This window comes from Acanthochromis polyacanthus, chromosome 1 (assembly GCF_021347895.1).
Source record: "Acanthochromis polyacanthus isolate Apoly-LR-REF ecotype Palm Island chromosome 1, KAUST_Apoly_ChrSc, whole genome shotgun sequence".
Lineage (NCBI taxonomy): Eukaryota > Metazoa > Chordata > Actinopteri > Pomacentridae > Acanthochromis > Acanthochromis polyacanthus.
In genome coordinates, this window is record NC_067113.1 from 35,137,895 (window position 1) to 35,164,430 (window position 26,536).

General features: G+C 44.6%; 3 protein-coding genes across 3 annotated transcripts; 1 reads left to right on the forward strand and 2 right to left on the reverse strand.

The window, feature by feature from the left end:
• On the reverse strand, positions 1-17,195 carry sec23a (Sec23 homolog A, coat complex II component). Its single transcript, XM_051945859.1, has 20 exons — positions 17,107-17,195; positions 15,776-16,041; positions 15,586-15,643; positions 15,423-15,509; positions 15,097-15,333; positions 14,917-14,993; positions 13,884-14,028; positions 13,645-13,803; positions 13,394-13,509; positions 12,737-12,860; positions 12,571-12,651; positions 11,743-11,832; positions 5,957-6,063; positions 3,835-3,988; positions 3,678-3,755; positions 3,426-3,587; positions 2,292-2,378; positions 1,556-1,711; positions 718-783; positions 1-635 (listed from the first exon to the last, which is right to left on the reverse strand). Exons 2-20 carry the CDS (start codon positions 15,994-15,996, stop codon positions 546-548), a joined length of 2,295 nt encoding a protein of 764 aa, XP_051801819.1. The 5' UTR covers positions 15,997-16,041; positions 17,107-17,195; the 3' UTR covers positions 1-545.
• LOC110970563 (histamine H2 receptor) lies at positions 7,594-10,498 on the forward strand. Its single transcript, XM_022220858.2, has 2 exons — positions 7,594-8,461; positions 10,094-10,498. The coding sequence occupies exons 1-2, from the start codon at positions 7,765-7,767 to the stop codon at positions 10,249-10,251; spliced, it is 855 nt and encodes a 284-aa protein (XP_022076550.1). The 5' UTR covers positions 7,594-7,764; the 3' UTR covers positions 10,252-10,498.
• A 1,120-nt stretch (positions 17,196-18,315) lies between the features above and the next one.
• Positions 18,316-25,650, reverse strand: srp54 (signal recognition particle 54). Its single transcript, XM_022220861.2, has 17 exons — positions 25,509-25,650; positions 23,312-23,397; positions 22,637-22,734; positions 22,462-22,553; positions 22,285-22,369; positions 22,094-22,198; positions 21,945-22,011; positions 21,712-21,769; positions 21,192-21,342; positions 20,640-20,788; positions 20,460-20,560; positions 20,147-20,233; positions 19,994-20,067; positions 19,797-19,905; positions 19,492-19,662; positions 18,944-19,039; positions 18,316-18,852 (listed from the first exon to the last, which is right to left on the reverse strand). The coding sequence occupies exons 3-17, from the start codon at positions 22,712-22,714 to the stop codon at positions 18,761-18,763; spliced, it is 1,515 nt and encodes a 504-aa protein (XP_022076553.1). The 5' UTR covers positions 22,715-22,734; positions 23,312-23,397; positions 25,509-25,650; the 3' UTR covers positions 18,316-18,760.
• Positions 25,651-26,536: the final 886 nt, after the last annotated feature.

Genomic DNA, 26,536 nt, shown 5'->3' on the forward strand with positions numbered 1-26,536 from the left:
GTTGTTCACAGCACAGTTTTATTAGAAAACAAAGAGCTGAATGGAAACAGGAGCTTGTTGCAGGACTTTTAGTGTTCGATGGCTTCATGGAAAAACTCAACAACAAGCAGAAGAAACAGCAGAAGATGTAAATCTACAAACGTCTGCTAAAGAAGCAGAGACTGGTCAGAAAATCAACAGGAGGATTCATGGTCTCAACGCTTCTCCATCAGTTGATCTCTGCTGTTGGTTTTCTGACTGCAGTCAGCTTGAAATGTTCACATGACTCAGATTCTTTTTTTGTTTCCATGTGTAAGTTGAGACTTCTACGGTGATAACAGTCAGTGCTGCTGTAGAATCACAAACAGGCCAAACGCTTCATAGATAAAAGACAACAGACTGTTGGTTGTTACTGTTCTAAAGCTGCTGCTGATTGGCCGAGACTACGAGGCAGACTGCATTGGTTTGTTGGTTTGCTTGTTGTCATGGTAACTCAGGCAGCAAATGCAAATTAGACGCATATAATACGGAGAGGCAGGACAAGAGAGGCGGGTTTGAGGCGGGTTCTAGGCGGCGCTGGAAACAGCCAGTTTCTTCAGGTGGTCCATGAACACCTGCAGACTGACGTCATCGGTCAGGATCGGAGCTCCAGACTCCTGCACAGGTGAGACTCAGTCAGTACAGCGTCTGATTGGTCGGTGCGTGAAGGTGTGTGTGAGGTCACAGGTGAGGTCTTACCTGTCCCCAGGCGTACATGTTGTTGTGGGTCTGAGACGGGTTCACTTTGGACAGAAGGAAGCGAGCCTGGAAACACCAGAGTCAAGAGTTTAGCAGGAGACAAATATTTAATGTGTGTACTTGTACTACTATAGTATTAATGTGTTGTACATATATTTGTATACAGTAAGTGTTTGTGTGGTGCAGACTTGTATTGTACGTACACCCCCTGTCAAAAGTTTTAGGACAGATTCTAATTTATTTGAATGAGAAAGTGTCCTAAAACTTTAGACAGGGGGTGTATATTTCTATATTTCTATTGGTGTATTATTATAGTAGCTATACATCAACAGATATACTATACAGTCTATACATGTTACCTGCTAAAAACAACATATGCACTGTACATAAATATGAACCATATGTAAACATATTGATATGATAGAGACATATAGATTTACATTTGTGTGTGTGTATTACATTTTGATACATACACCCCCTGTCAAAAGTTTTAGGACGCTTTCTCATTCAAATGAATGAGAAAGCGTCCTAAAACTTCTGACAGGGGGCGTATATAGCTTTTCTTCTGACATACTAAACTATGATTTTTTTTAACATTTTCAGACGACATACTAAATGAGGTTTCTGTGACATTTTGGACGACATACTAAACTCTGCCTTTCTACCGACATACGATGTTGTATCATTTATTTATCACGTTTTAGTCGACATGACTTTTTAACATAAAACTATGACGCTTTTGTGTTTGTTTATTCCATGAGTGTTTCTGTTTCTGCGTGAACCCTGACATACGGTACATGTATGACATCAGAGCACATGTGAGTGTTAGCGCCCCCACCTGGCTGCCTCCGTGCTCCGTGTCGATGTATCTCGGCATCGGGAAGCGAGTGTGCAGCAGCTCCTGGGCGTCGTCCACCGGAGCCTGAAGGAGATGTCTGAAGTTCTCGTACTCGGCCATGTCCTGGTAGCCGGCCTTCCTCCACTGAGCCACGGTCTGACAGGAAACGACGGGTTCACACACAGATACATACGTGTTACCATTTAGAACCGTGTCGTCCTCTTTTTCTGTGTGTCTTTAAACAGTGTGAAAAAAATTGGTGTTTTTACATCATCTGAGGCTGATTTACTGGATTCTTTCCTGTAAAATGCAGATTAAAGTGCACAATAAACTAAACTTTATGAATTTACTGAGCACACAGCATGTGACTGTTTTTATGTAACCGTGAACTCATTAAGGCTGTCTGTATACGTGGCGGTGATAAAGGTTGATCATTGATGACTTTTTATGATGGTTAATAATGAAGAGATGTCAGTGCAGCTGATGGATTAGCGGCTGCTATAAATATACAGCAGCCAGGCTGATGAAATATTGATGTGCAAACAGCTGATTACAGCTTTTATTTGTGTGCTGGAGGTGAAATCAGGTGGAAACATGAAGACACAGCTGCTGGTTTTAATTAAAAATAACCAAAAATGTGCTATTAAAAACACCGTAAACAATAAATCAGGTCAGACGCGTTTTCTTTTAGATGAAACTGCTTCATGAACAGATGAAGCTCTGTTTGGTTCCTCACCTCTCCGTGGTAGATGAGGATCTGGAAGAAGGTGTCCATCAGCAGGATTCGATCGGGCAGGATGCTGCTGCTGTCCAACAGGACCGGCTGAAACACACACTCTGATCAATGCACCGATCAATCACTTTGATCGTCTGCCTGTCAGCATTCGTTCACGTGCTGCCTGATGATGAGCATCCTGATGCTCTTTACTCTACACGTTTGAAAACAAACTACACCAGAAAAGGTTTTTTTGACAGAAAGTTAGTTTTTGTTCCAACAAACTATACCGAGACGACAAGAAGTTTTTTACAAAGTACCATGAATTTTTTTGACGTTTTTTTTTCGACAAACGCGTTTATGATATTTTTTACAACATACTTAAAGGGGAACTTCGGTTTTTTTCAACCTGGGGTCTGTTTTCATGTCATTTCATACATATGAGTGATGCAGAAATGAGCAGCTCGGCTAGCAGCTCGGCTAGCAGCTCGGCTAGCGAAAAGTATGAGTCAACTTGCCCCCCCGCGTCAAAGTCCGCCCTAACGTGTTTTTCCCCCACACTGACCGGCTCAGATAGTCTGAATGAGTGTCCCACAACATACTAGAGATGAGAAGTGAACAAAAACCTCCACATTACCTGGCGATCGCTCTTTGTTGTGGTCTGTATCCAAAGCTCAGGACACAAGAAAGCAAATCTTGTTCCGCAATCGTGCGATAGCTCGCGCCAAAACAAAGAGCGATCGCCAAGTAATGTGGAGGTTTTCGTTCACTTCTCATCTCTAGTATGTTGTGGGACACTCATTGAGACTATCTGAGCCGGTCAGTGTGGGGAAAAAGCATGTTAGGGCGGACTTTGACGCAGGGGGGCAAGTTGCCCCATACTTTTTGCTAGCTGAGCTGCTAAGCTGCCTGCCTGGCTAAATACTGGAGCTATGTCGAAAATTCATTTCTCCATCACTCACATGTATGAAATTACATGAAAACAGACCCCAGGTTGAAAAAAAAAACGAAGTTCCCCTTTAACAAGACGTTTTTGGGACATACCAGTTTGATGTTTCTAACAACATAACATACTACTACATTTTTTGACATAGTACAGGTGTCTGTTTCTATGGGTGCACACATAGAGGTGCTTCCATCCGGGTGTGTACGTACCTCAGGCGGTCCGTTAAAGGAGTAGGCGTACAGCACCGGTTGGATCATGATGAGCGCCTGTGTCAGGTCCTGTCTGTTGAACTGATGTCTGTAATAGGAACTCTCATCTGGACTGTTGTTGAACACCTGCAGGAATGGAGAGCGCCGCAGGTGGAACATGAACTGCAAACAGAACGATCACAGGTTTTAGCAGAGCTTCCAGGTGCTACAGAGGGTCAGGTGACAGAGCTACTCAGGTGTGTGGATGGTCACCTGAGGATAGAGGGAGAAGGTCTCTGAGAACCTGAAGGAGTTGGGGTCGTCTTTGTGGTAATCTCCAAACTTCTGACACTAAACACAAACACACAAATGTTAGCGTCCCCATCAGTAATCAATAATCCACAGCAGTGCATGGTTTTATCCTTCATACCAGTCTGATCAGCTGTCTGTCCAGCCATCTGAGGACGTCTGGACCCTCCTCCGACTCGGCCCGGTACACCGCCAACCGGGCCATCAAGATGGCCGCCGCCTCCTGATCGAAGGACGCCGCGATGCTCTGAATCTGAGTCTGAGCGTCAGCCCAGCTGGAGGGGAAAATATAAACAACAGGCCTGAGACAGCGCCCCCGAGTGGATACTCATAGTATTTCAACAAAAGCAAAACCTGCAGCCGATTAATGCGGACCGACAAAATACTGCTGCTTCATACAACATACTGAAGTGTTTTTACAACATACCTGTCCTGTTATGTCATGCTAAGCTACTCTATGGTAATGTTTGCATCACACTAGATGACGTTCATTGCAACATACTATACTTATGACATAAATGATGATGTATTTTGCATCATACTATACTCACTAATATACTGACATTTTTAACAATAGACGGTAAAATACTACATTATGTGCAGCATGTTTTTACTATACTTTGATGTTTTTCTATATCATTTAACACGAGGACATTTTATACCACATACTACACTCAGATGGTTTTAACACCTTTTTTAGGTTTTTTGTGACATTATTTGGATTTTATGACTTACGAGACATTTTTTTTAACATACAATGCCGCAAAGTTTTTTGATGCACTACTGTGGTGTTTTGAAATATAGTAAAATATGAGTTTTTTTTTTAACATACTATGACATTTATTATGACATTAAACTATGACTTTTTTCAGCATACTCCTGTCTTTTTTCCCCACACATGATGCTTTTTTGCGACATACTATGACCTGTTTTTTGGACAAATTATGCTGTTTGTTTTTTTAAACATACTGACATTTTTTATGACACTATACTTTGACTTTTTTTCTACATACTATATTTTTGTCAACATAATACACCATAACATTTTTTTCCGACATACTAAATTATTAGGGCTGGTCCAAATAGTGGTTTCTGGCCTCCGGATAGTCGGGCCCTATTAAAGACGAATATCCGAATATTCGTTCTGCCCCGTAACGTCCAACGGGGGGTGGGGGGGTGGGGGGCTTGTGGCGGAGACGGCCCGAATATTCGGATCCGTTTGTCTGGTCTCCCAGGTCCAAATTTTGGCAAGCCTCCCAAACAGCGGAGGTCTTCAGCATCTTGTCTTGTGTTTATGCAACGAAGTGAAGCGTGACGTCAGAGTCGGCAGCAACCCGGCCATTTGGGTGGAGGTAAGAAACAGGAATGGAGGAGCCGAGATGAGCCGAACACGGCGGGATGAGCCGATATGAGCCGATGTGGGCGAAGGCGGAGGGAAGAGACGAGCTCCGAATATTTTCGTCTGGGGGAGGAGGGGGTGATCACATAGACATGTGTGTACATGTTTATGTGATCACAGGATGGGATGAGCCGATGTGGGCGAAGGCGGAGGGAAGACAGTAACACCGCATATTCGTTCCACCCGGTAATGTCCGACGGGGGGGCGAACATTTGGATACCAAAATTAATATCCGGATACCGCTGTAGTGAACGAATATTCGGATATTCGGGTCCAGCCCTAGAAATTATGACTTTTATCGACAAATTATACTGACGTTTTCTGAACATACTACTAAGGTGTTTTTTTCCGACACTAATCTATGAGACTTTTTCCACATGCTATGATGTGTTTTTCTGTCATACTACTATTTTTTTCGACTAGCATTTTTTGGACATACTACATTATGACGTTTTAATCAACATACTAACCCATACAATCATGTTTTGTTTGACATTCTACGACACTTTTTTGACATCCTACGTTTTTTTCTATATATATATTATTATATATTATAAAAATAACTATTATAATATACTAAGGTGTGTTTGAAATATATAAATTGATATTTTTTACAACATTCTACACTAGTGTTTAACAACATACTACAACAACATTATGCACTATTTCTGCACTAATATACTTATTCTATCCTGTGAAACGGTGCGTATCATCATCGTTTACTACAACATTAACTAACCGCTCATCCACACAGACTGTGTCGGGTTACTAAAACATTCTCATTAAATCTATCTGAAGCTGTGCAGAAGCAGCCCTGTTGACCCTGTGTTCTGACGCTTCCTACTTCCTGGCGGTGGTGGTGACTCGGATGCGTCTCTGTCCTGACGAATGCTGGTACTGGGTGACGAACTGGATCGCCCCTCGGCCGCCCTGAGGGATCGGAGCGTTGTGCTGCAGGAGGAAACAGAAACCAGGGAGATCAATGAGCAGCTGTTATTGATCTGATCAGACACACAAGTCTTTTCATTCAGAGCATCACATCAATCACATCTGTCATTTATTTAACCCTCATGTTGTTCTCATTTACTGGCACCAAAAAATATTGTTTCCTTGTCTGAAAAAACATTTCAGAAAAAAATTACCCAAATTTCTGAAAATTTGCAAAACTTTCAGGGAGAAAATTCCAGTAGTTCCCTAAAAGTTTTATTGTACAAAAAAATCCCCTAATTTTTTTTCTTTGACAAGAAAATTCTTGTAAATATTTTTTAAAATTTGCAAAAATCTTTCAAAAAAAATCCTAAAAATATCTAAAGTGATTCCATATATATCAGAAAAACTTCTAATATTTTCTTTAAGAACATTCACAAAAAAATCAACCAAAATCCAGTGAAATTCGATTTTTTGAAAATATTTACGTTTTTAAAATGTAAGTTTTTGAAATTTTATTTCTTGCAAAGTTTTGGGATTTTATTTAAAATAAACAAACTTTTCTTCTGGAAGATTTTGCTAATTTTTATAAATTTTGGGAATTTTTTGTTGTTTTTGGATTTTTTTTCAGACAAGGGAACAATATTTTTTGGTGCCTGTAAATGAAGACAAGAGGAGAGTTAACTAAAATGTGGTCAGCAGCGTTTCCCAAAAGTCTCAGTTTTACAGTGGATGTAGTTTTAGTTTCTACAACAATAAATGCCTCTGAGATGCCTCATGAAACCTTTTCCTCACAGTTAAATGTACGTTTCTGGCTTTTATCTGTATTTAAATCCGTGTTTTCAGAGCCACACATGTTCTGAAGTCGTCTGATCACGTGGAGAACAATAACACCAATAACACAGCAGCCAGCCGACGCCGCGCTCTGATTGGCTGCTTCACACCTGAACCTGACCTGAGCTCCTCGGTGGTCTGAGGTTCTGCAGGCTGAGGATGATTACACACCTGCACACCTGTAATTACCTGAGTCAGGACATGTGACAGCACAGAGTCAACACACTGAACAGCCAATATCCTGTCACTGTGTGTGTGTGTGTGTGTCGGCCTCATCATCGTCTCAGCAGGTGACGGACAGCTGCGCCATGGTAACGCTGCCTGGGGAGACACCTGCTGACAGGCCACGCCTCCTGCAGTCAGCCGCTCACAGCGACTCCGATCAGACGATCGATCGCTCCGTCAGCGGATCCCAGCGATCGATCAGTCTGACCTCTGATTGGACCGTCGGGGACCAAACAGATCCAGGAGGAGCTGAAACCGATCGATTCATCAATAATGACAGCTGGTGCAGAGTTATTGATCTGAGGGTTCCCGGGTCAGAGGGAGGTTCTGTTCTGGTTCCTGGAGGTGACTGAGCGGGTTTCTTTGGACATCAGGTCAGGCTGTGACTCATCAGGTAACCTGCTGACACACCTGAGAGGAGCCGGAGGATCAGAGCCTCGTTCTAACGGAGACTCTCACTGACTGGACGACATCATGGACGCTGTCAGGAGGTCTGGATCAGGGTTCTGAGGTCCGTTTATCAAACAGAACTCTGATTATTTGAAGCAGCTCCTCAGAGGAGACGATCTGCTGCGTTTATTCAGGAACCTAAATCCTCTGAGGCTGATGATCATGTGACCCTGCAGCTGATCAGTGATGTAATCAGTGACATCATCTGGTCTAAAGATGGCGGACGCTGTGAGGACGCTGTACGCCGTCCTGATGGTTCTGTCCAGCGTGGCGTCGGTCTGTGGGAACCTCCTCCTGCTGCTGGTCCTCCTCCTGAACAAAGATCTCCACTCGGACACTCTGGGTCTCACCCTGAGCTTCAGCCTCAGTGATCTGGCCCTCGGACTCTCCACCATCCCCTTTGGAGCTCACAACAGCCTCTTCCAGTCGGACGGATACCCCAGCGAGGGAACTCTGTGCCAGGGCAGCGGCTTCCTGTTCCTGCTGCTGCAGACCTCCTCCATCCACTCGCTGAGCTGGGCCACCGTCGACAAGTTCACGGAGATCTGCTTCGCCCTGAGCTACTGCAGCATCTGGACGGCGGGTCGGAGCCGGGCGGTGCTGGTTCTGGTCTGGCTCTTCTGCCTGGTGAGCGCCGCCCTGCCGCTGCTGGGCTTCGGCAGCTACGCCTACAGCGAGTCTCGGTTCCTGTGCTGCCCGAGCTTCGACCGGGACCACAGGTACTTCGTGGTGCTGTGGATGGCGGCCGGCATCGTGGCGCCGATCCTCACCATGTGCTCGCTGTACGGGTACATCGTCTACGTGGCGAGGAAGCAGGCCAGGAGGGGGACGTTCATGTGCAACGACCAGCATTGCTTCTACGTTCCCGCCAACAACTACCTGAGGAGCTCCATCGTCATGGTGTCCACCTCAGGTGAGTTCATGCTGATTGGTCAGTGACACCTGCCTGGCCTGTCCTCACAAACTCACAGCTGGTCAACAGTCCCTTTTTTTTATTTTATAAAACATTTTCTAACCAGGTTTCTCCACTAAAATGGTATTTTAGGAAACAGAAAGCTGCTCAGAAACACCGGCATGATCTCTATGTAGGAAATTGAAGAGTTTCTTAAACCAAATTTCCTCGTTTAAGTTTGACCTTAAAATAACAGAAGCAGGGAAAATTAAGCTAAATCCCAAAACCCACCAGCATGTTTGAAAGCCATGTGGTCTTAAAACAAGATCTAAATAACATTTACCAGCCAAAAAACTGAAAAAATCAGAGTTTCAACTTTCTGACAGTCCTTGAACGTGTCACTTTGCTTAAAATTGTGATTATTCATCCAAATCACTTTATTCTACACCTCTCCTTTAAATAATTCTACAAAAATAAGGTGTTTGCAAAAGATCCTGTAAAAAAACAAAAATAATCTGAAACATCTGACATGTTGACTTAAGGATTGACATTTTTGCAAAATGAATAATCCTTTTTCTCTTGTTTTAAGTTAATTTTTTATGACTTTTATAAATTGTTTATGTTCAGTCACAGCAGTAATTAAATTGTGGCTGTTTATTGTGTTCATTTAAATCCACCTCACAGCCCACAGTGTTTCTTCCTTCATGTGTTTGAGAACATAATTAATCATTTATTTAAGAACTTCCCTCATGTAAAGACTAGACGACTTGAGGACACTTATTTAGACTATAAAGAGGACAGACTGTGTAATTTAAGAGATTTTTGAGTTTATCTTTCTGAACGATTGTAAAGAATAAAACGTCGTCTTAAACACGACATAAACCCATAAAACTCAACACAAACAGCAGAACCATGCGGCCGTGTCACCATGACGACAGCAGAAACCAGAGAGTCACAGTGACTGTCTGAGTGTCCACGTTTAGCAGCATGACTCACTGTCAGTGATGTCATAATAGGGAGGTCACAGGTCACCATGGCGACCTGCAGACAGGTGAACCGTCCTGCAGGTTTAAGTTCTGACCACCGATCTGAATGACCTCAACTGTTCCTCTATTTCTGTCGGCTCTTAAAACTACAATACCCATGAGCCTCTGCTGCTGTTGTTATGAAGCTCATAATAAGATAAGATAAGATGGACTTTATTCATCTCACAAAGGAGAAATTTAGTGTTACAGGGCTCTTAGAAACAAAAAACAAAGGAGTGCAAAAGTCACGAAAGCAGATAACAGCAGATCTGTTGCTCTAAGACTAGAAGACTGACCTCTAACTAGTCCCACAGCTCTGAAACTAGTCCTGCAGCTCTGTAGTTTGTCATCAGACTTCTGAAACAGTCTCCAGGCTTCTGCTACCACTCCTAAAGATTTGCAGCGAGTATCAGGATCACTGTCACTAATCCTAGAGCTCCGTAAGTAGTCCCCAGATCTCTGTAAGTAGTCTATAACTTCTGCAACCTCTACTACTACCATTATCAAGCTAGTTCTGCTGTGGTCATGTGACTGTCTTCCTTTTGATTGGTCCTGCTGTGGTCATGTGACTGTCTTCCTTTTGATTGGTCCTGCTGTGGTCATGTGACTGTCTTCCTTCCTTCTGCAGTGTGTCTGCTGGTCTGCTGGCTGCCCTACATCTCAGTGTGTCTGTACGAGACGTTCAGCGGTAACCAGAGTCCGCCGGTGGCCTCGGCCTTCTCCGCCTGGCTGGTTCTGACCAGCGCTGCCCTCAACCCCTGGATCACCTGCATGACGCAGACGTAAGTACGACCACACAAAGACAACCGTAGAGCTCGTGGAGCAACAGCATCACATCACTATGACGCCTTAATGACGTCACTTCCGCCTCCTGCCTCTCTGAGTCCAGCAGGTACAGGGCAGCAATGCGGCGAAGCTTCCGCAGGTTCATTCAGAGGTTTCCATGTTCAGAGACGTTTCTGGAGTCCCGCCCCCAGAGCCCCGCCCTCCACATGGATGTGACCAATCGCATCAGCACAACACCACCACCACCACCACCACCACCAACAGCAACAACAAACTCTACACTCACAACACGGCCGCCATCTTCACCAAAAACACCAACAGCACCATGATCCGGTCAACTGCAGCTTCGTCATCTGATCTGTGACTGGAGCAGTGCACTCTGGGAAATGCAGTTCGCCCTTCCACATGTTATGAACTGGTTCTGACAGACATAAACGTCTCTGACCCGATCTGACAGACCTTTAGTTGGATATTTGGACCGTTTGGACTGAACTGTCTGCCTAAAATATCTCATAAACGGCTGAATGGATTGTCATTAAGTTTTGTTCAGACATCTACACAGGTTTAAGACACCTCAAAACTAACATCAGGACTCCCAACTTGTCCTCAGACTGGTCTACTGATGGACTGATCTAACCTGACATGCTGTTCCTCCTGGACTACCCCATGTGGAGGAATAATGGACAAACTGGGTGAAGACTCAAAAACGGACGAGAAATGACAAATGTTGACAAACTTTCAGTTAGTTTCTGCTTTGCAACAAGGATCACAAGGACTCCCTGACAGAGTGAATTCTAAACATCATTCTCTAAGCAGCGGTAAAGACTGAGATGAATCAGGCGCTACATGATTCTGTTCCCTGCTGATCATTCTCAAAAATCTTGATTGAACTCAGCAGTGTTTCATTGCAGAAATAACAAGTAAATGTATGATGATAATAAATTAAACCAATCAATGCACACTCAACTTATGTTTATATTTTAGTTTGAAAGACTTTCCATCATCTCTTTGCCCCTCAGTCAGTCAAACTTTTTGCTTTATTTCTAAAACTCGCCTGTCAGCTGAGTTTTGTTGACCTGAGCAGGACTTTTTAAGTGGAGCTTTTATTTTGTTGCAATTTGCTAAAATCTTTGGTGGTGCTTTTATTTTGTTGACCTGAGCTAGACTCTTGATTGGAGCTTTTATTTTGTTGACCTGAGCCAGAGCTTTTTTGTGGAGCTTTTATTTTGTTACAATGTGCTAGAATTTCTACTGGTGCTTTTATTTTGTTAGCACGAGTCCCATCTTTTGGCAGAGCTTATACTTCCTGGCTTCATTTAAAGCTTTATTTTGTTGACCTGAGCCAAACTCGTAGTGACATCATGTGATATCAGTCCAGCTGTTCCGGATCTTTGGTAAATGTAAAACATATAAACTCAGCTTTGTTCTGATTGGTGGACATCAACCAATCAACCACTCTGATCTCAGCTGAGTTCCTTCAGGTGTTCCTACCTGGTTGACGACCTCGAAGTAAAGAGCCAGCGTGGTGGCCGGATCCAGACCACAGATCTTCCACTGACAGGTTCCTCCGGTCCCGATTTCCTAAAACACAGTTTTATTAAGTTTTTCTGCCCCCTACAGGTAAAACACAGGATCTACACATATGTTCCAACTGACATGTAACCTGGATCTGATTTTCTGGCTCCCGTTTGATTACACAGAAAACATTCTAGTAGTGGAACCGGCTTTTAAACTAGTATTAAAAAGCTGCTAGGAACATTTCTCTTATGATGTAACTCTGGCAAAGACATCGGAGATCATTTTTAGCTTTGGATGAGTCAGTTCAGACTTTGTACTGATACAGAAAAGTGGTTTGTTTTATTCTGTCCTACTTCACATCACACTTCCAGCAGTGTAATTATCACACATATTGAAGTGTTGATACTGAAATTATCTAATGTCCAACTGTACACGAAGGTATTATGAAACCCCAGCAGGGCTGATAAAACCGGCATTTATTTGCTATCTTATCTTTTCTTCAGTGCTTATTACACACATCATTATATAGTCATGATTGAACTGGACTCATATTAGCAGATTAACAAACTAAAAGTTATTAATTCTTTGAAGTTCTTTCAGGTTTTTGCTGAAAACTGTAATTTTGTACTCTGTTGCTATTTTATTATGATTTAACGTCGCTGCCCTTTGGCCTGCTAATCTGTGAATCTGTAGGAAGTAATATTTGTGCAGCTTGTGTCTCTGTTTGCAGGGGGTAGTATTCGTGTAGTTTGTGTATTTGCCTGTAGGGGGCAGTGTAGTGCAGCAAACTGTAGGACATACGTTTTCGGAGACGCAGGGTCCTTTGGCGCTCAGAGACACACAGGGACCGATCGCTCCGGATACTTTGATCTCCCTGGACGTCTGCAGGTAAAAAACACAGCAGGGATCGTTAACCTGCGACACAGGTGAGTTGAGGGCGGGGCCTCTCTGTGTTATTGGTTCTTACCTTGACCTCCAGAGTGGCGGCGAACGCCATCTTGAAGGATCCCTGGACGTCTTTGGTGAAAACTCTCTGGAAGGTTTGTTTGAACAGAGACGTGTTGAAGGAGTCAGCCATCACCATGTAACCGCTGCAGGATAAAGAGACGCCGTTAGGTTACATCTGCAACCACAGGGGGCGCTAATGATCCTGTAAGATCACATGATCGGCCGCAAGGGGTGCTAATCACACTGGAACACAGCACCACCAAACCACAACGGGAGCTAATTGTCCTGTAACATTACCCTACCAACTACAGAGGGCGCTAATGATCCTGTAAGATCACACCACTTAACAAAGGGGGCGTAATTATCCTGAAACACCACATAACCAACCCTAGGGGGCGCTAATGATCCTGTAACACCTCCCACCAACTACAGAGGGCACTAATGATCCTTTAACATCAAACCACCAACTATAGGGGGCGCTAATTACCCTGAAACATCAAACCACCAACTATAGACGGGCGCTAATGATCCTGTAACATCACCCCACCCACCATAGGGGGCGCTAATTACCCTGAAACATCACATAACTAAACACAGGGGACTAATGATCCTGTAACATCGAATTCTCAACTCCAGGGCGCGCTAATGATCCTGGAGCACAGAACTACAAACGCACCCGGTGTGGTTGGAGCAGCATTTCATCTCCAGCAGGCCGGTCTGGTCGAGAGCGCAGGCGTAGATGTCGATGATGTGACCGTTGGTGGACGCTCTGGTGGCCAGAGACTCGTAGTGCTGCAACACAAACACAGTGATGAGGTAACACCTGACATGGGTTCATCATGTGACCTCCAACCACTTAAAATTAACATTATTCCAAAGAGTAATAAAAAAACTACAATCATAGTAACACTGTCAGCTCTCGCTCACTTTGGTGGCTTTCTTCATGAACTTGGCGTTGTCCTTCTCGATGTCGTGCCAGGACCTGATGGGCGTCTTCAGCTCGTCTCCCACCACCATGCCTGGTCCCTGCGTCGCCGGACCGCCGATGAACGTCATGATGCGGGCGCCGGTGTTAGGGAAGGTGCACTGTGGGTAAAAACATCGATCAGACTCTGAATAATGTCCACACCATGCTGAACGAGGCGTCTGAAGCCCCACCCCCTCACCTCCAACAGACCCACGGCGATGGACATGGCGACGCCCAGCGAGCGCAGCGGCCTCTTGCCCTGGGTGACGGGCCAGGGGTCGCGCTGCAGCTCCCCCAGCAGGTCAGTTAGGTTCATGTCGATCTTCTGCACCGGCTGCAAGAACCTGGAGGGAAAGAGTGAGCAAAATAGATGCATATCAGTAAAAACTTAATGATGATTTTTAAGCTGTAAAGGTGTCTTACTGTAAGATTAGCACAGGAAGCTACTTGAGCTGCTGTGACTTGGCGCCTAAATCGATGACGGTGATGCTGAAAATGCGATAACAGCATTTTTTTTTAAAATTCTATTCATTTTAACAACTGTTTATTTTAATTATCACCATGTAACTGATGCATCATGTTGTGTGGTTTTTGGCTACAATTACAAGTGAGCTAATGATCCTGCTGTCATTACACAAACCAACTACAGTGGTTGCAAAAATGATCCTGTGACATCACATGACCGACCACAGGGGGCGCTAAGGATACTGTGACATCACATGACTAACCACAGGGGGCGCTAATGATACTGTGACATCACATGACTAACCACAGGGGGCGCTAAGGATACTGTGACATCACATGACTAACCACAGGCGGCGCTAAGGATACTGTGACATCACATGACTAACCACAGGCGGCGCTAATGATCCTGTGACATCACATGACTAACCACAGGGGGCGCCAATGATTCTCTGATAATTTTTTGAATGTTTGCAAGTTGAAATTTTACGTGGTTACATTTGTGAGACTGAAAATGTGTCGACAACACTGTCAAGGCATCAACGAATGTTTAACGCAAGTAACGCTACTAAATGTCAACTTCGGTATCACTTTGTACTGTTGTGCCATGACGTTGATCCTTTTTTGGCTTCAGTAATTGGTCAGCTGCAGTTGTTTCCAACTCGGTTCTGTGTCTCCAATGATCGAAAGTTTTACAAACATAAAACTTTTTTAAGAAAGTAATGGTAGTGTAAAATAGAAACCTGCTCAGAAAACAATTATGGATTTACCTGTTGGACAGCGGCTGTGGAGCTGTCTGAGGTCCTCGTCCCTGAGCGGCGGCTGGTTTGGTCAAACCAAGCATCTCCTGTAACAAACATGAGTGCTGTCAGCTACCTGCAGGACTCAAACCCTCACCTGGAGGTTTACAGAGACTCTCAGGTATGAGCAGTGAAGTTGACAGGATATACCTGCAGCTGCTTGGCGTTCAGGTCCTTGGTCCCCCTGAAGACGTAGCTCTTGGAGATGCCCTCACAGCCCAGCTCATGCACCTGAACCATCCGTCCGAAGGTGATGAGTCCGACCAGCGCCGTCGGAGGCAGCAGGGACAGAGACATCTGGAGGGACTCCTTCAGGGCCTGAAGGTCCTCGTCCTCCATGCAGGTGTCCACCACGTACAGGAACACCAGCGGCATCTGAGGGCCCCGCTGAGGACAGAGACCAGACCGGATCACATAGGTGACGACTGGAGGTGTGTCTTACCTGTCTCACCGCTGCACCTGTCTGTCGCTCTCACCTGGACAACATACTCGATGGTGGAGAACTGAGGCAGCAGCTCGGCCGGTTGGTTCACCTCAGAGATTCCAGCATAGGATGGAGGAAACTGAGACAGAAGACATAAAGTCAGCATCGTCCACCTGGTCCACCTGTAAGACAGGTGTATCCCTCAATGAACTCACCTGGTTCCTCTGGTAGCAGAAGTTACACGCCCACAGCTTGGCTCTGTAGTCCACCTGACTGGAAGACGGACAGACAGGTGAGAGAGAGACAGGTGAGTGTGTGAAAGACAGACAAATCAGTCAGACAGATGACAGTTAGACAGGTAAAAGGTGAGTCAGACAGGTGAGACAGGTGAGTGCTGATGCGTACCACAGCGGGTTGAGGACGGCCCTGCAGGTGGCTCGGCTGCAGAGAACCGGTTCGTACTGGATGGGCGGCAGGTCGGTCCTCTCCCTCAGCGGGCTGAACAGCGCCGCCACCGGAACCACCATCCGGGTCGCCTCCAGCCGGCTGGACGGCCAGACGTTCCAGCTGAACCTGACGCCGTCGCGCTCCTCGTTCTGAGCGATGTACTCTGGGAAGGTTGCCATGGCAACGCAGGGAGGCAGGGGGGGGGTTACACTGTCAGGTAAAAGCTGGAGGAGGAAGGGGGCGGAGTCAATCCTCACAGATGCAGATATTGTTACTCATTTAGGTCCAGTTCTGAGTTCTCTGGTCTGCTTTGGTGCCTCAGGCGCACCTTGGCATGGCGTTACAGTTGGGTGTATTGATCAGACGTGGACTTGGTCGGGGCCATTGCACACTTTCTTCAAGTGAAGAAAGTACTTTGGTACCATCTAAAAACTGTAGTATTACCACCTGTACGGTAGTACTGATTATACTTTATATTAATGACTATACACTGCAGTACTACTGACTGTACTGTAGTACTAAACGACACTGTAATACTAAGGATAGACTGTACTAATGACCAAATACTGCATTTCTTCTTTAATTTACATTTTTAACAAAACTTGTTTGAATTTCCTTCAGCAAACTGAAATTCTTCTGAAATCGGAACCAACTTTAACGTGAATAAAATGGACCCAGAAGATTAAAGGTTCTTCAGCAGAACCTCAGAGAACATTTACTGGATCCATTAATCAGAAGCTGCTTCTGAAAACCAGTAAAACAGACCGACTGTAGTGTTCTGTTGGAGGCCTGGTTCTCTGTGGTTCTACGGGGTTCTACTGCTTATTGATTGGGTTCTTCCTCGTGTCTCTACATGTTTGTTTTAATTATCTGAACTCTAAACACATCATCTCTGTTTGTTGACCCGCTGAGTTTAAACTCCAGCCGCTCCCTGCTGCACAACTCTGGGCTCATTTCTTGGTATTTTAGGTCCATTAGTTTTAATCTACAGGATGAAAATAAACGACCCACCTCAGCAGCTACCTGTGTGACGCCTCCAGGTTCAGAACACCTGAAATTGCAGGTTTGGACTCAAACACGAACCGAATTAAACCGCCTCTTTACCGTCAAACTTCAGCCCGATGAGCTCAGATATCCTCCGAGCTAACAGCGGCTAACCGGACAGATACACTGACGTCACACAGGTACACGGGCGGGACACACACACCGGTGAGCTGACGGAGTCCCGGTGATACCGGGGGTCCGTCAGGTTCAGGTGAGTCCGTGTTTAAAGGAAAATCGGGACTCACCGCCGCTCACGAGCCGCCGCTCCTCTCCGCTGACAACGAAGCAAAACAATATGGCGGCGGACCGGCGCCACGTCAAGACACAGAGAGGCCAAAAGAGAAGAGGGCTCACTCTGACAGAAAATCACGAACCACATTCCTGACCGACATACAGAGAGTACAACAACACGAAAGATCTCACTCTAAGCGAAAATCAAGAATCACAGTTTCTTTTCTGTGTTTAAAAGAAGTCTGAAGAACAATATCTGCTTTATAGAATAAATTTTATATTTTTGTAGGCAACAACATCAGCTGTTACTGGGTAATAGACACTAATTTAAACTGAAGAAAGGCTTTGTAGAACCTACTCAAGGTCAAAAGGTGTTATGGGGACCATTTACTGTATCACTCCACAAGCACAGCACAGGAATTTTTCAAGACAAGACTCAGGCAGATCATTGTGACATGTTGGATCTTAAGTTAAATACCTGATTTTTTGTCAAAACCCTCCCCAGGCAGTTTCCTTGTCAAACGTTAGGTCTTTAATTACCAGATAATCTCTATTTTTGTTCAAACACACCACCATTTTTATGGTACTTATAATGCAGTCCTAAATTGCAGCCTCGAGGTCTCCGGGCAGTTTGCTCGTGGCGGTTAGATAAAATTAAGCTAACTAAATATCTGCACATCCAATTTTTTGTTTCATTTCATTTATTAATTTCAGGCTCACGACCATTTTTGGTTTGGAGCACAAACATTTACGTAACAAAACAAACACATTTACATAAACACAACTCCACTTGACAGGTACTTTTAATACGGTCTTGAGGGTCCCTCCCCAGGCAGTTTCCTTGTGGCATCTTGGGTTGTTAATACCTAGAATTTCCTATTTTTTCCCCCCAAACATAATAGCACTTAACAGGTACTTAGAATGCAGTCCTGAGTTCCCTTTGTTGACTCCTGGTTCTAAATAAATACCGGACTCCCAACTAGTCAAAACAATTACAACTACTCTTACTTTACTTTTATATCTTATGACCATATAGTCACATTATGATTCCTTATTTCATTAAAACTAAATGCTATTATGTCATATTCGTCTCATCTCATGATGCTTTTCGTCTCTAAATGAAACATCACAATTTTATTGTCTCAAAATACTTTATTTCCCATTTTATTTTCCTTTATTCGTAAAATGTCCGCCTTCAGGCAGTGAAAAGAACACGCGGCGGGTTTAAAATGGTGCAATACAAATGTTTATTATATGACAAAAATACTGTCACTAACTAATGTATCATCATCACCATCATCATCATCATCATGATGTGGCTTCAGCTCGTCCAATCAGGACTGACTCTGCTTCATTTACATTTTACACACAAACATCTTTTACACAGTTAAATTAACGAGGCCCAAAAACAACCAGCTCGTCTTCCTCATCTTCCTCCTCCTCGTTTAAAGGAGCAGTCCGACATTTCCACGCTGACAAAAACAGCGCCTCTAAATACTCAGACTGCTCCTTTAAATCTTCTTCTTCTGGTGTTTTTCTAAAAGCAGAAATCTGTTTTCGTTTCTCGGTGAAAAGCAGCAGAGGACAGGTTGCTCTAAGCCCCGCCCCTCCACCTGTTGGGAGGCGGAGCTTTAAGTGTTTCTGTTAAGGCAGCCGGTTGGTCAGTGGTCACATGTTGTTGAATCCCATCATGCCTTTCATGTTGCCGGCGGCTCCCTGCTGGAACTGACGCATCATCGACTGAAGACCCGCCATGCCGCCTGAAAACAAACACACGTTATGAACACGCCAGCTCATGAACTCCTGCAGGTGTGTGAAGAAGCAGGTGAGATGTCCAGGTGAGAGTCTTACCCATGTGGTGCAGGACTCTGGGATCCATCATTTTGGCCATCTGCTGGTTCAGTTTGGCCATCTGAGACGGGTTCACGTTCTTGGACATGTCTCCTCCTGAAAACACACAACACACCATGAACACGCTATACATGCACCACAAATACATCAGAGACATGCTCCAAACACGTCATGAACACTTTACAAAAGGTGCCACAAACGCTTCACAAATATGCCACAAACACACCAAGAACACACCATAAACACGCCAAGAACATGTCACAAACACACCATAAACACGCCAAGAACACACCATGAACATGCCAAGAATATATCAAAAACATGTCACAAACACGCAACAAGGTCGCAAATGCACAATAAACGTGCCACAAACACACCGAAGACACATTCCAAAAACACGGCTTAAACATGTCACGAACACACCCAAAACGCGGCAAAAGCGTGTCCCAGGTCGGAAACAGACCAAAAACGGGCTTTTACCACGCCATAAACACGTCACAATCACTCCTCTCTTATGTCTCCCAGCACATCTGTGTTTCTGGTGTTACCTTTGAAGAGTCCCTTGATGCCGCCCATCTTCTTGACCATCTGGGCGAACTTGGTGTACTGGGTGAGCAGCTCCTGGACGTCTCTGGTGGCGACCCCCGACCCGCGGGCCACCCTCTGGATCCTGTTGGGCTGCTTACTGAACAGCTTAGCTCCATCTTTACTGTCCAACTCTGGAGAACCAACCAGAAACCAGTCAGACACAAACAAACCTGTGATCACCTAAATGTAGCCTGATGTGTGTGTGTGTGTGTGTGTGTGTGTGTGTGTGTGTGTGTGTGTGTGTGTTACAGAGTGTGTGTGTTACCCTGGTCGTTCATGCTGTCCATGATGGTCATCAGTTTCTTCAGTCTGGCCATCGATTCCTGTTCGTTTCCTTTACTCATGAAGTCTGTACCGAAACCTGGAATCATCCCCTGAACACACACACAGACACACACAGTCAGTACAGCGACCTGCAGGTGTCTCAGGTGTTCCGATGCTGCAGGTGAGCGTTCAATTTACCATAATCTGTCCAAAGGGTCCCATCTTCATGATGTTCTGGAACTGTTCGTACATGTCTCTGAGGGTGAACTGTCCTGGAGGTGAGAGGTCAGAGGTCAGCCACCTTACCCACAATGCACTGCAGCTGTTTGTTTGTTGTCGTTTTTTTCTCACCGTGTTTCAGTTTGTCGATCAGCTCCTCGTTGTCGTCCAGCTTCAGCTCATTCACTCTGTCGATCAGACCCTCGATGTCGCCCATTCCTGACGGGAAGAGGCGGAGTTAGTGGGTTACCATGGACACGCTGAGGTCAACATGTTGTTTGTGAGTTCTCAGAAAACAGGTAAAAGTGCTATCATTTTTAGATGGACGATAAAACATGAGACATTTTAAACATTTTGACCCACAAAAATGCAGATAAATAACAAAACTAATTAATCGATAATCAATCTAGCTACAAATGATCAGTTTCTAAATTTATTTCTTTACCGAGCAGTTTGCTGATGAACGGTTGAGTCTTGAACGGTTCGAAGTCGTCGATGTGTTCTCCCGTTCCGATGAAGATGATGGGACTCCTGGTGGCCGCCACGCTGCAGGAAACCACAGAAGAAGGACGTAAACAACCGCCCTGTGACATCATCATGACGCAGCAGAGGATCATGGTCTTACGCGCTCAGAGCTCCGCCTCCTTTGGCGTGTCCGTCCAGCTTGGTGACGATCACCGACGCTACGTCCACTTTGTCTTTGAACGCTTTAGCCTGAGACTCACAGGCCTGACCGATGGAGGCGTCCATCACGTACACGATGTTGTCTGGTTGCTATGGAAACAGGAAAGAGACACATCTCAGTCTAGAAACGTGTATTTGAACGCACCGCTGCAGGTTCCAAACACAACATTACTCATCTCACGCAATAAAACAAAAAATCGTGTAACTTCAGTCAGTTAGGTTCCAAAAAAAAGACAAGTGGTGGTGCGTTCAGGTACCAACTACAGACATGTGGTGGTGCCTTCAGTGACCAACTATAGACATGGTGGTGCATTCAGGTACTAACTACACACATGTGGTGGTGCGTTCAGGTTTCAACCATGAAGCTTTGGTGATGCATTCAGGTACAAAGTACAGCTCTTTGATGATGGTGCATTCAGGTACTACCTAGAGACTGGTGCTCATGCTTTCATGGACAAACCACAGACCTGTGGTGATGTGTTCAGGTACTCACCACAGCGTTGGAGACCTGCAGCATCTCCTCGAACAGCGAGTCCTCCTGTTTGTGTCGTCCACTCGTGTCCACGATGATGATCTCAAAGTTCTCACCTTTGAATTTCTCCACACCCTCAGCGGCGATCACCACCGGATCCATCTCTGTGTAACTGAAAACAGCACACAGTCAGGGGGGCACCTGAACACAGCACAGTCAGGGGGGCGCCTGAACACAGCACACAGTCAGGGGGAGTCCCTGAACACAGCACACAGTCAGGGGGGCACCTGAACACAGCACACAGTCAGGGGGGCACCTGAACACAGCACACAGTCAGGGGGAGTCCCTGAACACAGCACACAGTCAGGGGGAGTCCCTGAACACAGCACACAGTCAGAGGAGTCCCTGAACACAACACACAGTCAGGGGGAGTCCCTGAACACAGCACACAGTCAGAGGAGTCCCTGAACACAACACACAGTCAGAGGAGTCCCTGAACACAACACAGACGCAATTGTCTGCCAGGTGAGGACTGACTCACCTGCCGTAAAATGGGATTCTGGCTTTGGTGGCGTTTTGCTTCAGCTGATCGAAGGCACCTGGGAGAGAGAAGAGACGGTGATCAGGACTCACCTGTGACATTTAGAGGAAGTAATGCGCTCCTACAGGTGATTTAGAGGAAGTGATGCGCTCCTACAGGTGATTTAGAGGAAGTGATGCGCTCCTACAGGTGATTTAGAGGAAGTGATGCCTTGCCACAGGTGAGACGTTTACCTGCTCTGAAGGTGTCGGCACAGATCAGGCAGGTCTTCCAGCCTTTCCTCTGGTAGTAGTACGCCAGCTGGAGAAGACACAGCAGTCAGAGAGAGGACAGACGGACAGGGGTGGGGTCTGTCTACAGTGGGGGCGTGGCTATGACTCACCTTGGAGCAGGTGGTGGTTTTGCCGCTGCCCTGCAGACCGACAAACATGATGACGTTGTTCTTTCCTTTGGTGGGGGTCCAGGCCTTCACGCCGGGGTCCACAAGCTGTGACAGTTCATACATGACACACGTGAACACCAGCTTTTATGTGTGCGTTTCCTTCTACATACGTGTTCTGAAAGAAGTCTGACCTTGACCAGCTCCTTAAAGACGGCGTGTTGGATCATCCTCCTCTTGTTCAGCCCTGAAGCCATCTCCTCCAGGTCTATGGCCGACCTGCAGGGACACAAACCACAGAATGATGGACCAGGACCAGAACCAGTACCAGGACCAGAACCAGTACTAGAACCAGGACCGCTGAGACTCACTTGACGTTCTCCCTGAGCTGTTTGACCAGCTTGATGTTGACGTCGGCCTCCAGCAGAGCGGCACAAACCTCCTTCAGCATCGCGTTCAGCACCTGAGAACAACAACAACCTCTCAGTATTCATCCATCAATCAAACTGATCGCCTCCGATCGGTCGGTTCCTCCGGATCAATCACCTCTTCATTGATGATGGTGGCGTTGCTGAGGGACCTCAGCGCCGAGGTGATCTTCCTGCCCAGGTCGGCCAACACCATGATGGCGGTCCGAGTTAGTCCTGGAAGACGGAAACAGAGAGACAACAGCTGATAAACACATGATCCATTATTAATCAATCATATTGAAGATAAGCTCTTAAAATCGAGTTTGACTCTCACTAGTTCTGTAGTTTTAAGGCTGGAAAACATATGCTCCCCTTAAGAACCACAGATCCTTTCTGACGTTTTCCTTCTCTTGGGTCACACGTTAACTATTGATGACTCACTGTTGAGTTTTTCGGAATTAACTGATTAATTAATTAATTGATCAGCTGTTTGGTGGAAAATATTGATCAGAAAAATCCAAAATGACAAATGTTTTTTTGTCCAGAAATGTTCAGTTTATGGTCATAAAGAACGAAAGAAACCAGAAAAAGTGAAATTAAAGACGCTGCAGTCAGAAAATTTAGACTACAGGTTTGTAATAAATTCACATAAATATAAACTCTGACGATGTTTTTCTGCTCATCTATGGTGCATATTTAACATCTCAGTTTCTCCATAACGTCCCTCCTCCTGCTGCTGCTGCTCTGATCGAAAAGTCTGAATGACATTTCATCATCTGTTCATCAGACGGAAACAAAACGTTCCACTTACTGTGTGTGAATGTAGTGGAGGGAGACCCCCCTACTGAGCGCGCTCAGTGAGTCAGCTGACAGGTGGAGGTGGCAGCCGAACACCTCCTGCAGGAGAGAAGAACGATCAGGGGGAGAAATCAGAACTACACAGAACCACAGATCCTGGATGAGAAGAGACGCATAAACATACCTGTATGTTTATTCTATTAAATTCAGAAGTTCAGTGGGCACAATTCAGCCCTTGCAAGTTATCTAAAAAATGGAGAAGTTATTTTTCCAACTCCAGTTGTACACACCAGCATAAATGTGCACACTATATATGCATACCAGGTAATGTTCAGATTGGTAACTACCAAAAATGGTCTAGTTTGAGGGTAGAATTGAGCATGATGCAGTGATGGCTAGAAGTTGGGACTGCATGGCTACAGTAAGAGGATAGATGAGTTCTGTGCAAATTTGCAGATCTCTACCACCTGTGCTACATTGACTTCAGGGTCCTTGAAAATTAGGTATTTTTCATGGGGGCCAATGTTCAGCAGTCCATATCTCTCTAAACAATGTGCCTAGAGGGCTCCCCCTGTATAAATTATAAGCCAGTCTGGTCTAGAGCAATACTAAATGGTGCTAAGACATTAATCTGTAAGATTTCTGGTATTTTCACACCCTTAACCCTACTCGCGAGTGGTTTTTACAAATAATTTATACATTTTGGGCAAGCCCCCCTGCTCTGTAGAGACTTCTCCTGAGTGTGTTTGGAGAAAAAAATTCAAGTCTCTGTGATGTCCAGAAGAAGAGATATAAGCATTTTAAAACCTAAAAGGATTGGGGGGGAGGGCATTTTGGCCTAAATTATAAAAATTTGAAAATGTCATAACTCAAAAATTATTGGGAGTATAAGCCTGTAATTCTGCACACAAAGCTCTTTTTTTTTTAAATCACGATCTTCCACCACCAGCACCCACAGTAAAATGGAAGATGGTGCTGCAACCACCTTCCTGAATATTTGGTGTTTTGGGATGGAATAAGCCAGTTTGTCAGTGGTGGGAAGTAACTAAGTACATTTACTCAAGTATGGTGCTTAAATTCATTTTCTAATAACTTGTATTTTGAGGATTTCTGTTTTTACTTCTTTTCAGCTACATTTATCCAACAGCTTTATGTACGCTGCAGAAAATAGAACCAACAAATGATGATAAATGATGACATATTATTAGATTAAGATCAATCTTTATTGATTCCCAACAGAAAATTCAAAAACAACAGATAAAAACTAGTTGAACCACATTGATCAGATACAAAATTAAAACAATGAACACATTAATTCATCAATAATTAGATTCCACTAATATACATTATTCTGCATTATGAGTACTTTATCTTCTGGTACTTCATGTATATTTTGACGTGAACACTTTGCACCTTTAGTTAAGTACAACTTTAAAACCTCATTTTTCTGTGGTTTTGTTTCTTCTTCCGTTTCTGGTTTCAGTTTGTTTCTGTTGATGTGTACAGAAGCTGTTCAACTAACAAAGTTTAGCCACAGATGGAATTTACACATCAGAGTCACATTAAACTTAATATTTACAGAAGGCACATTTCAGCCACCATCATTTAGACTAATTTTAAATATAAAATGCTTTTGTCCTGATAAAAACATCACTTTATTATCATATATTATAGAAACACATGATAATAAACACATAATATAGTCAGTGTTAAAGGATTAACATGTTGTTTTATATTAAGGTGAAGGACAGAGATTGAAGTTAAATGATATTTTACAGAATGATTTATGGCACTAATTATAAATATATGTTTAGTTTCGGCGCAGTTAAACGGATTTATGAAGATTTTAACCCAGAAATAACTAAATTAATGCCCACATTAGCATAGTTCCGTCCTCAGTCTGACGCTATCTGATTACATCATCGACAATCACATCGATTGATTCGGTTTTCATCGGTTTATGAGGCTAAATGTTTCGAAAAACATATCAGCTGTTTACAGCGTTCCTCGGTGCTAACAGTTAGCGGCTAGCAGCTAGCGACTCCCGTTGACAAAGAACGGGGATTAGCCGTTAGCTCACTAGCCGCGCTGTGGCCGTTGTCTCGGTGTGTCCCCGCGGACACCGACAGACTGACTCCCGGTTCAGAGGACAGAAAGGGACACTAGCGGAGCCGGCTACACAGAATCGGAGAGAAACGTCAGAGTCTTACCGAGAGTCGGTGAGTTTGATCAAACCGGAGCAGCAACAACCCAAACCCGTGAGAGAGACGTCATCAAATCTAAACTGAACCGGAAGCTCTTCTTCTTCTTCTACTACTGCTTATACTGCTGCTGCTATGGCTTTTTCTTCTTTAGTGGCGGTTAGTAAAGCACCGGACGAAGTCAGACCGCCACCCCCTGTTTCGTTGAGACAAACGGCACGAAACAAAACATCCATCCATTCTCTCTACACCGCTTTATCCTCACTAGGGTCATGGGTCGGAGGTGGGGGGGCTGGAGTCTATCCCAGCTGACTCGGGTGAAGGCAGGGGACACCCTGGACAGGTCACCAGTCTGTCACAGGGCTACATATACAGACACACAATCACACTCACATTCACACCTACGGACAATTTAGAGTAACCAATTAACCTCAGCATGTTTTTGGACTGTGGGAGGAAGCCGGAGTACCCGGAGAAAACCCGCGCATGCACAGGGAGAACATGCAAACTCCATGCAGAAAGATAACAACATAAAAATAGACAAATGAGACAAAAAACACAAAATGACAAAAATAAGACAAAAACAGAAATGAGACAAAAAGAAATGCAAAACAACAAAAACGAGAAACAAAATGACAACAAAATAGACAAATGACATAAAACAAAACAAAAAAGAGAAAAAAACTAGACAAAAAAGTTACAAAACTAGAAAAAGCACTCAGAGAGTGCAGACCTCCACCAAGGATAGAGAGGAAAACAGGAAATCCATGCAGTAAAGGATCATGAGCTGGAATCAAACCTGTGTCTCTGACACAGTTCTGTTTACGAATCACCTTCTTAACCAGTTGATCTATCTGGACACCTTGTTCCAATTTGTTGGACGACATACTAACCTATGATGTTTTTGTCATATTTTGGACCACACACTAAAACACACTAAAAAATTCAAAGTCATCCAGAATCCAGGATCCTTTTCGGATTGCCACCAAAATTAAATCAGCTCTTCCTCTTACCATAGTCTACATCCCCTCAAAATT

Coding starts and splice junctions, on each gene's coding strand:
- sec23a (XM_051945859.1), bottom strand. CDS start 15,996: ATGGCAACCTTCCCAGAGTACATCGCTCAGAACGAGGAGCGCGACGGC. Junction 15,334..15,422: donor CCATCGAGTATGTTGTCCAG/GTGAGAGCGACA, acceptor CTCTGTCCTCAG/CGGGGCCCTCAGATGCCGCT. Junction 3,588..3,677: donor CCTTCTCCCTCTATCCTCAG/GTGACCATCCAC, acceptor TTCTGTTTGCAG/TTCATGTTCCACCTGCGGCG.
- srp54 (XM_022220861.2), bottom strand. CDS start 22,714: ATGGTGTTGGCCGACCTGGGCAGGAAGATCACCTCGGCGCTGAGGTCC. Junction 22,012..22,093: donor AAACCACCACCTGCTCCAAG/GTGAGTCATAGC, acceptor TGTCTTCTCCAG/CTGGCGTACTACTACCAGAG. Junction 20,068..20,146: donor GATCGACAAACTGAAACACG/GTGAGAAAAAAA, acceptor TCTCACCTCCAG/GACAGTTCACCCTCAGAGAC.
- LOC110970563 (XM_022220858.2), top strand. CDS start 7,765: ATGGCGGACGCTGTGAGGACGCTGTACGCCGTCCTGATGGTTCTGTCC. Junction 8,462..10,093: donor CGTCATGGTGTCCACCTCAG/GTGAGTTCATGC, acceptor TTCCTTCTGCAG/TGTGTCTGCTGGTCTGCTGG.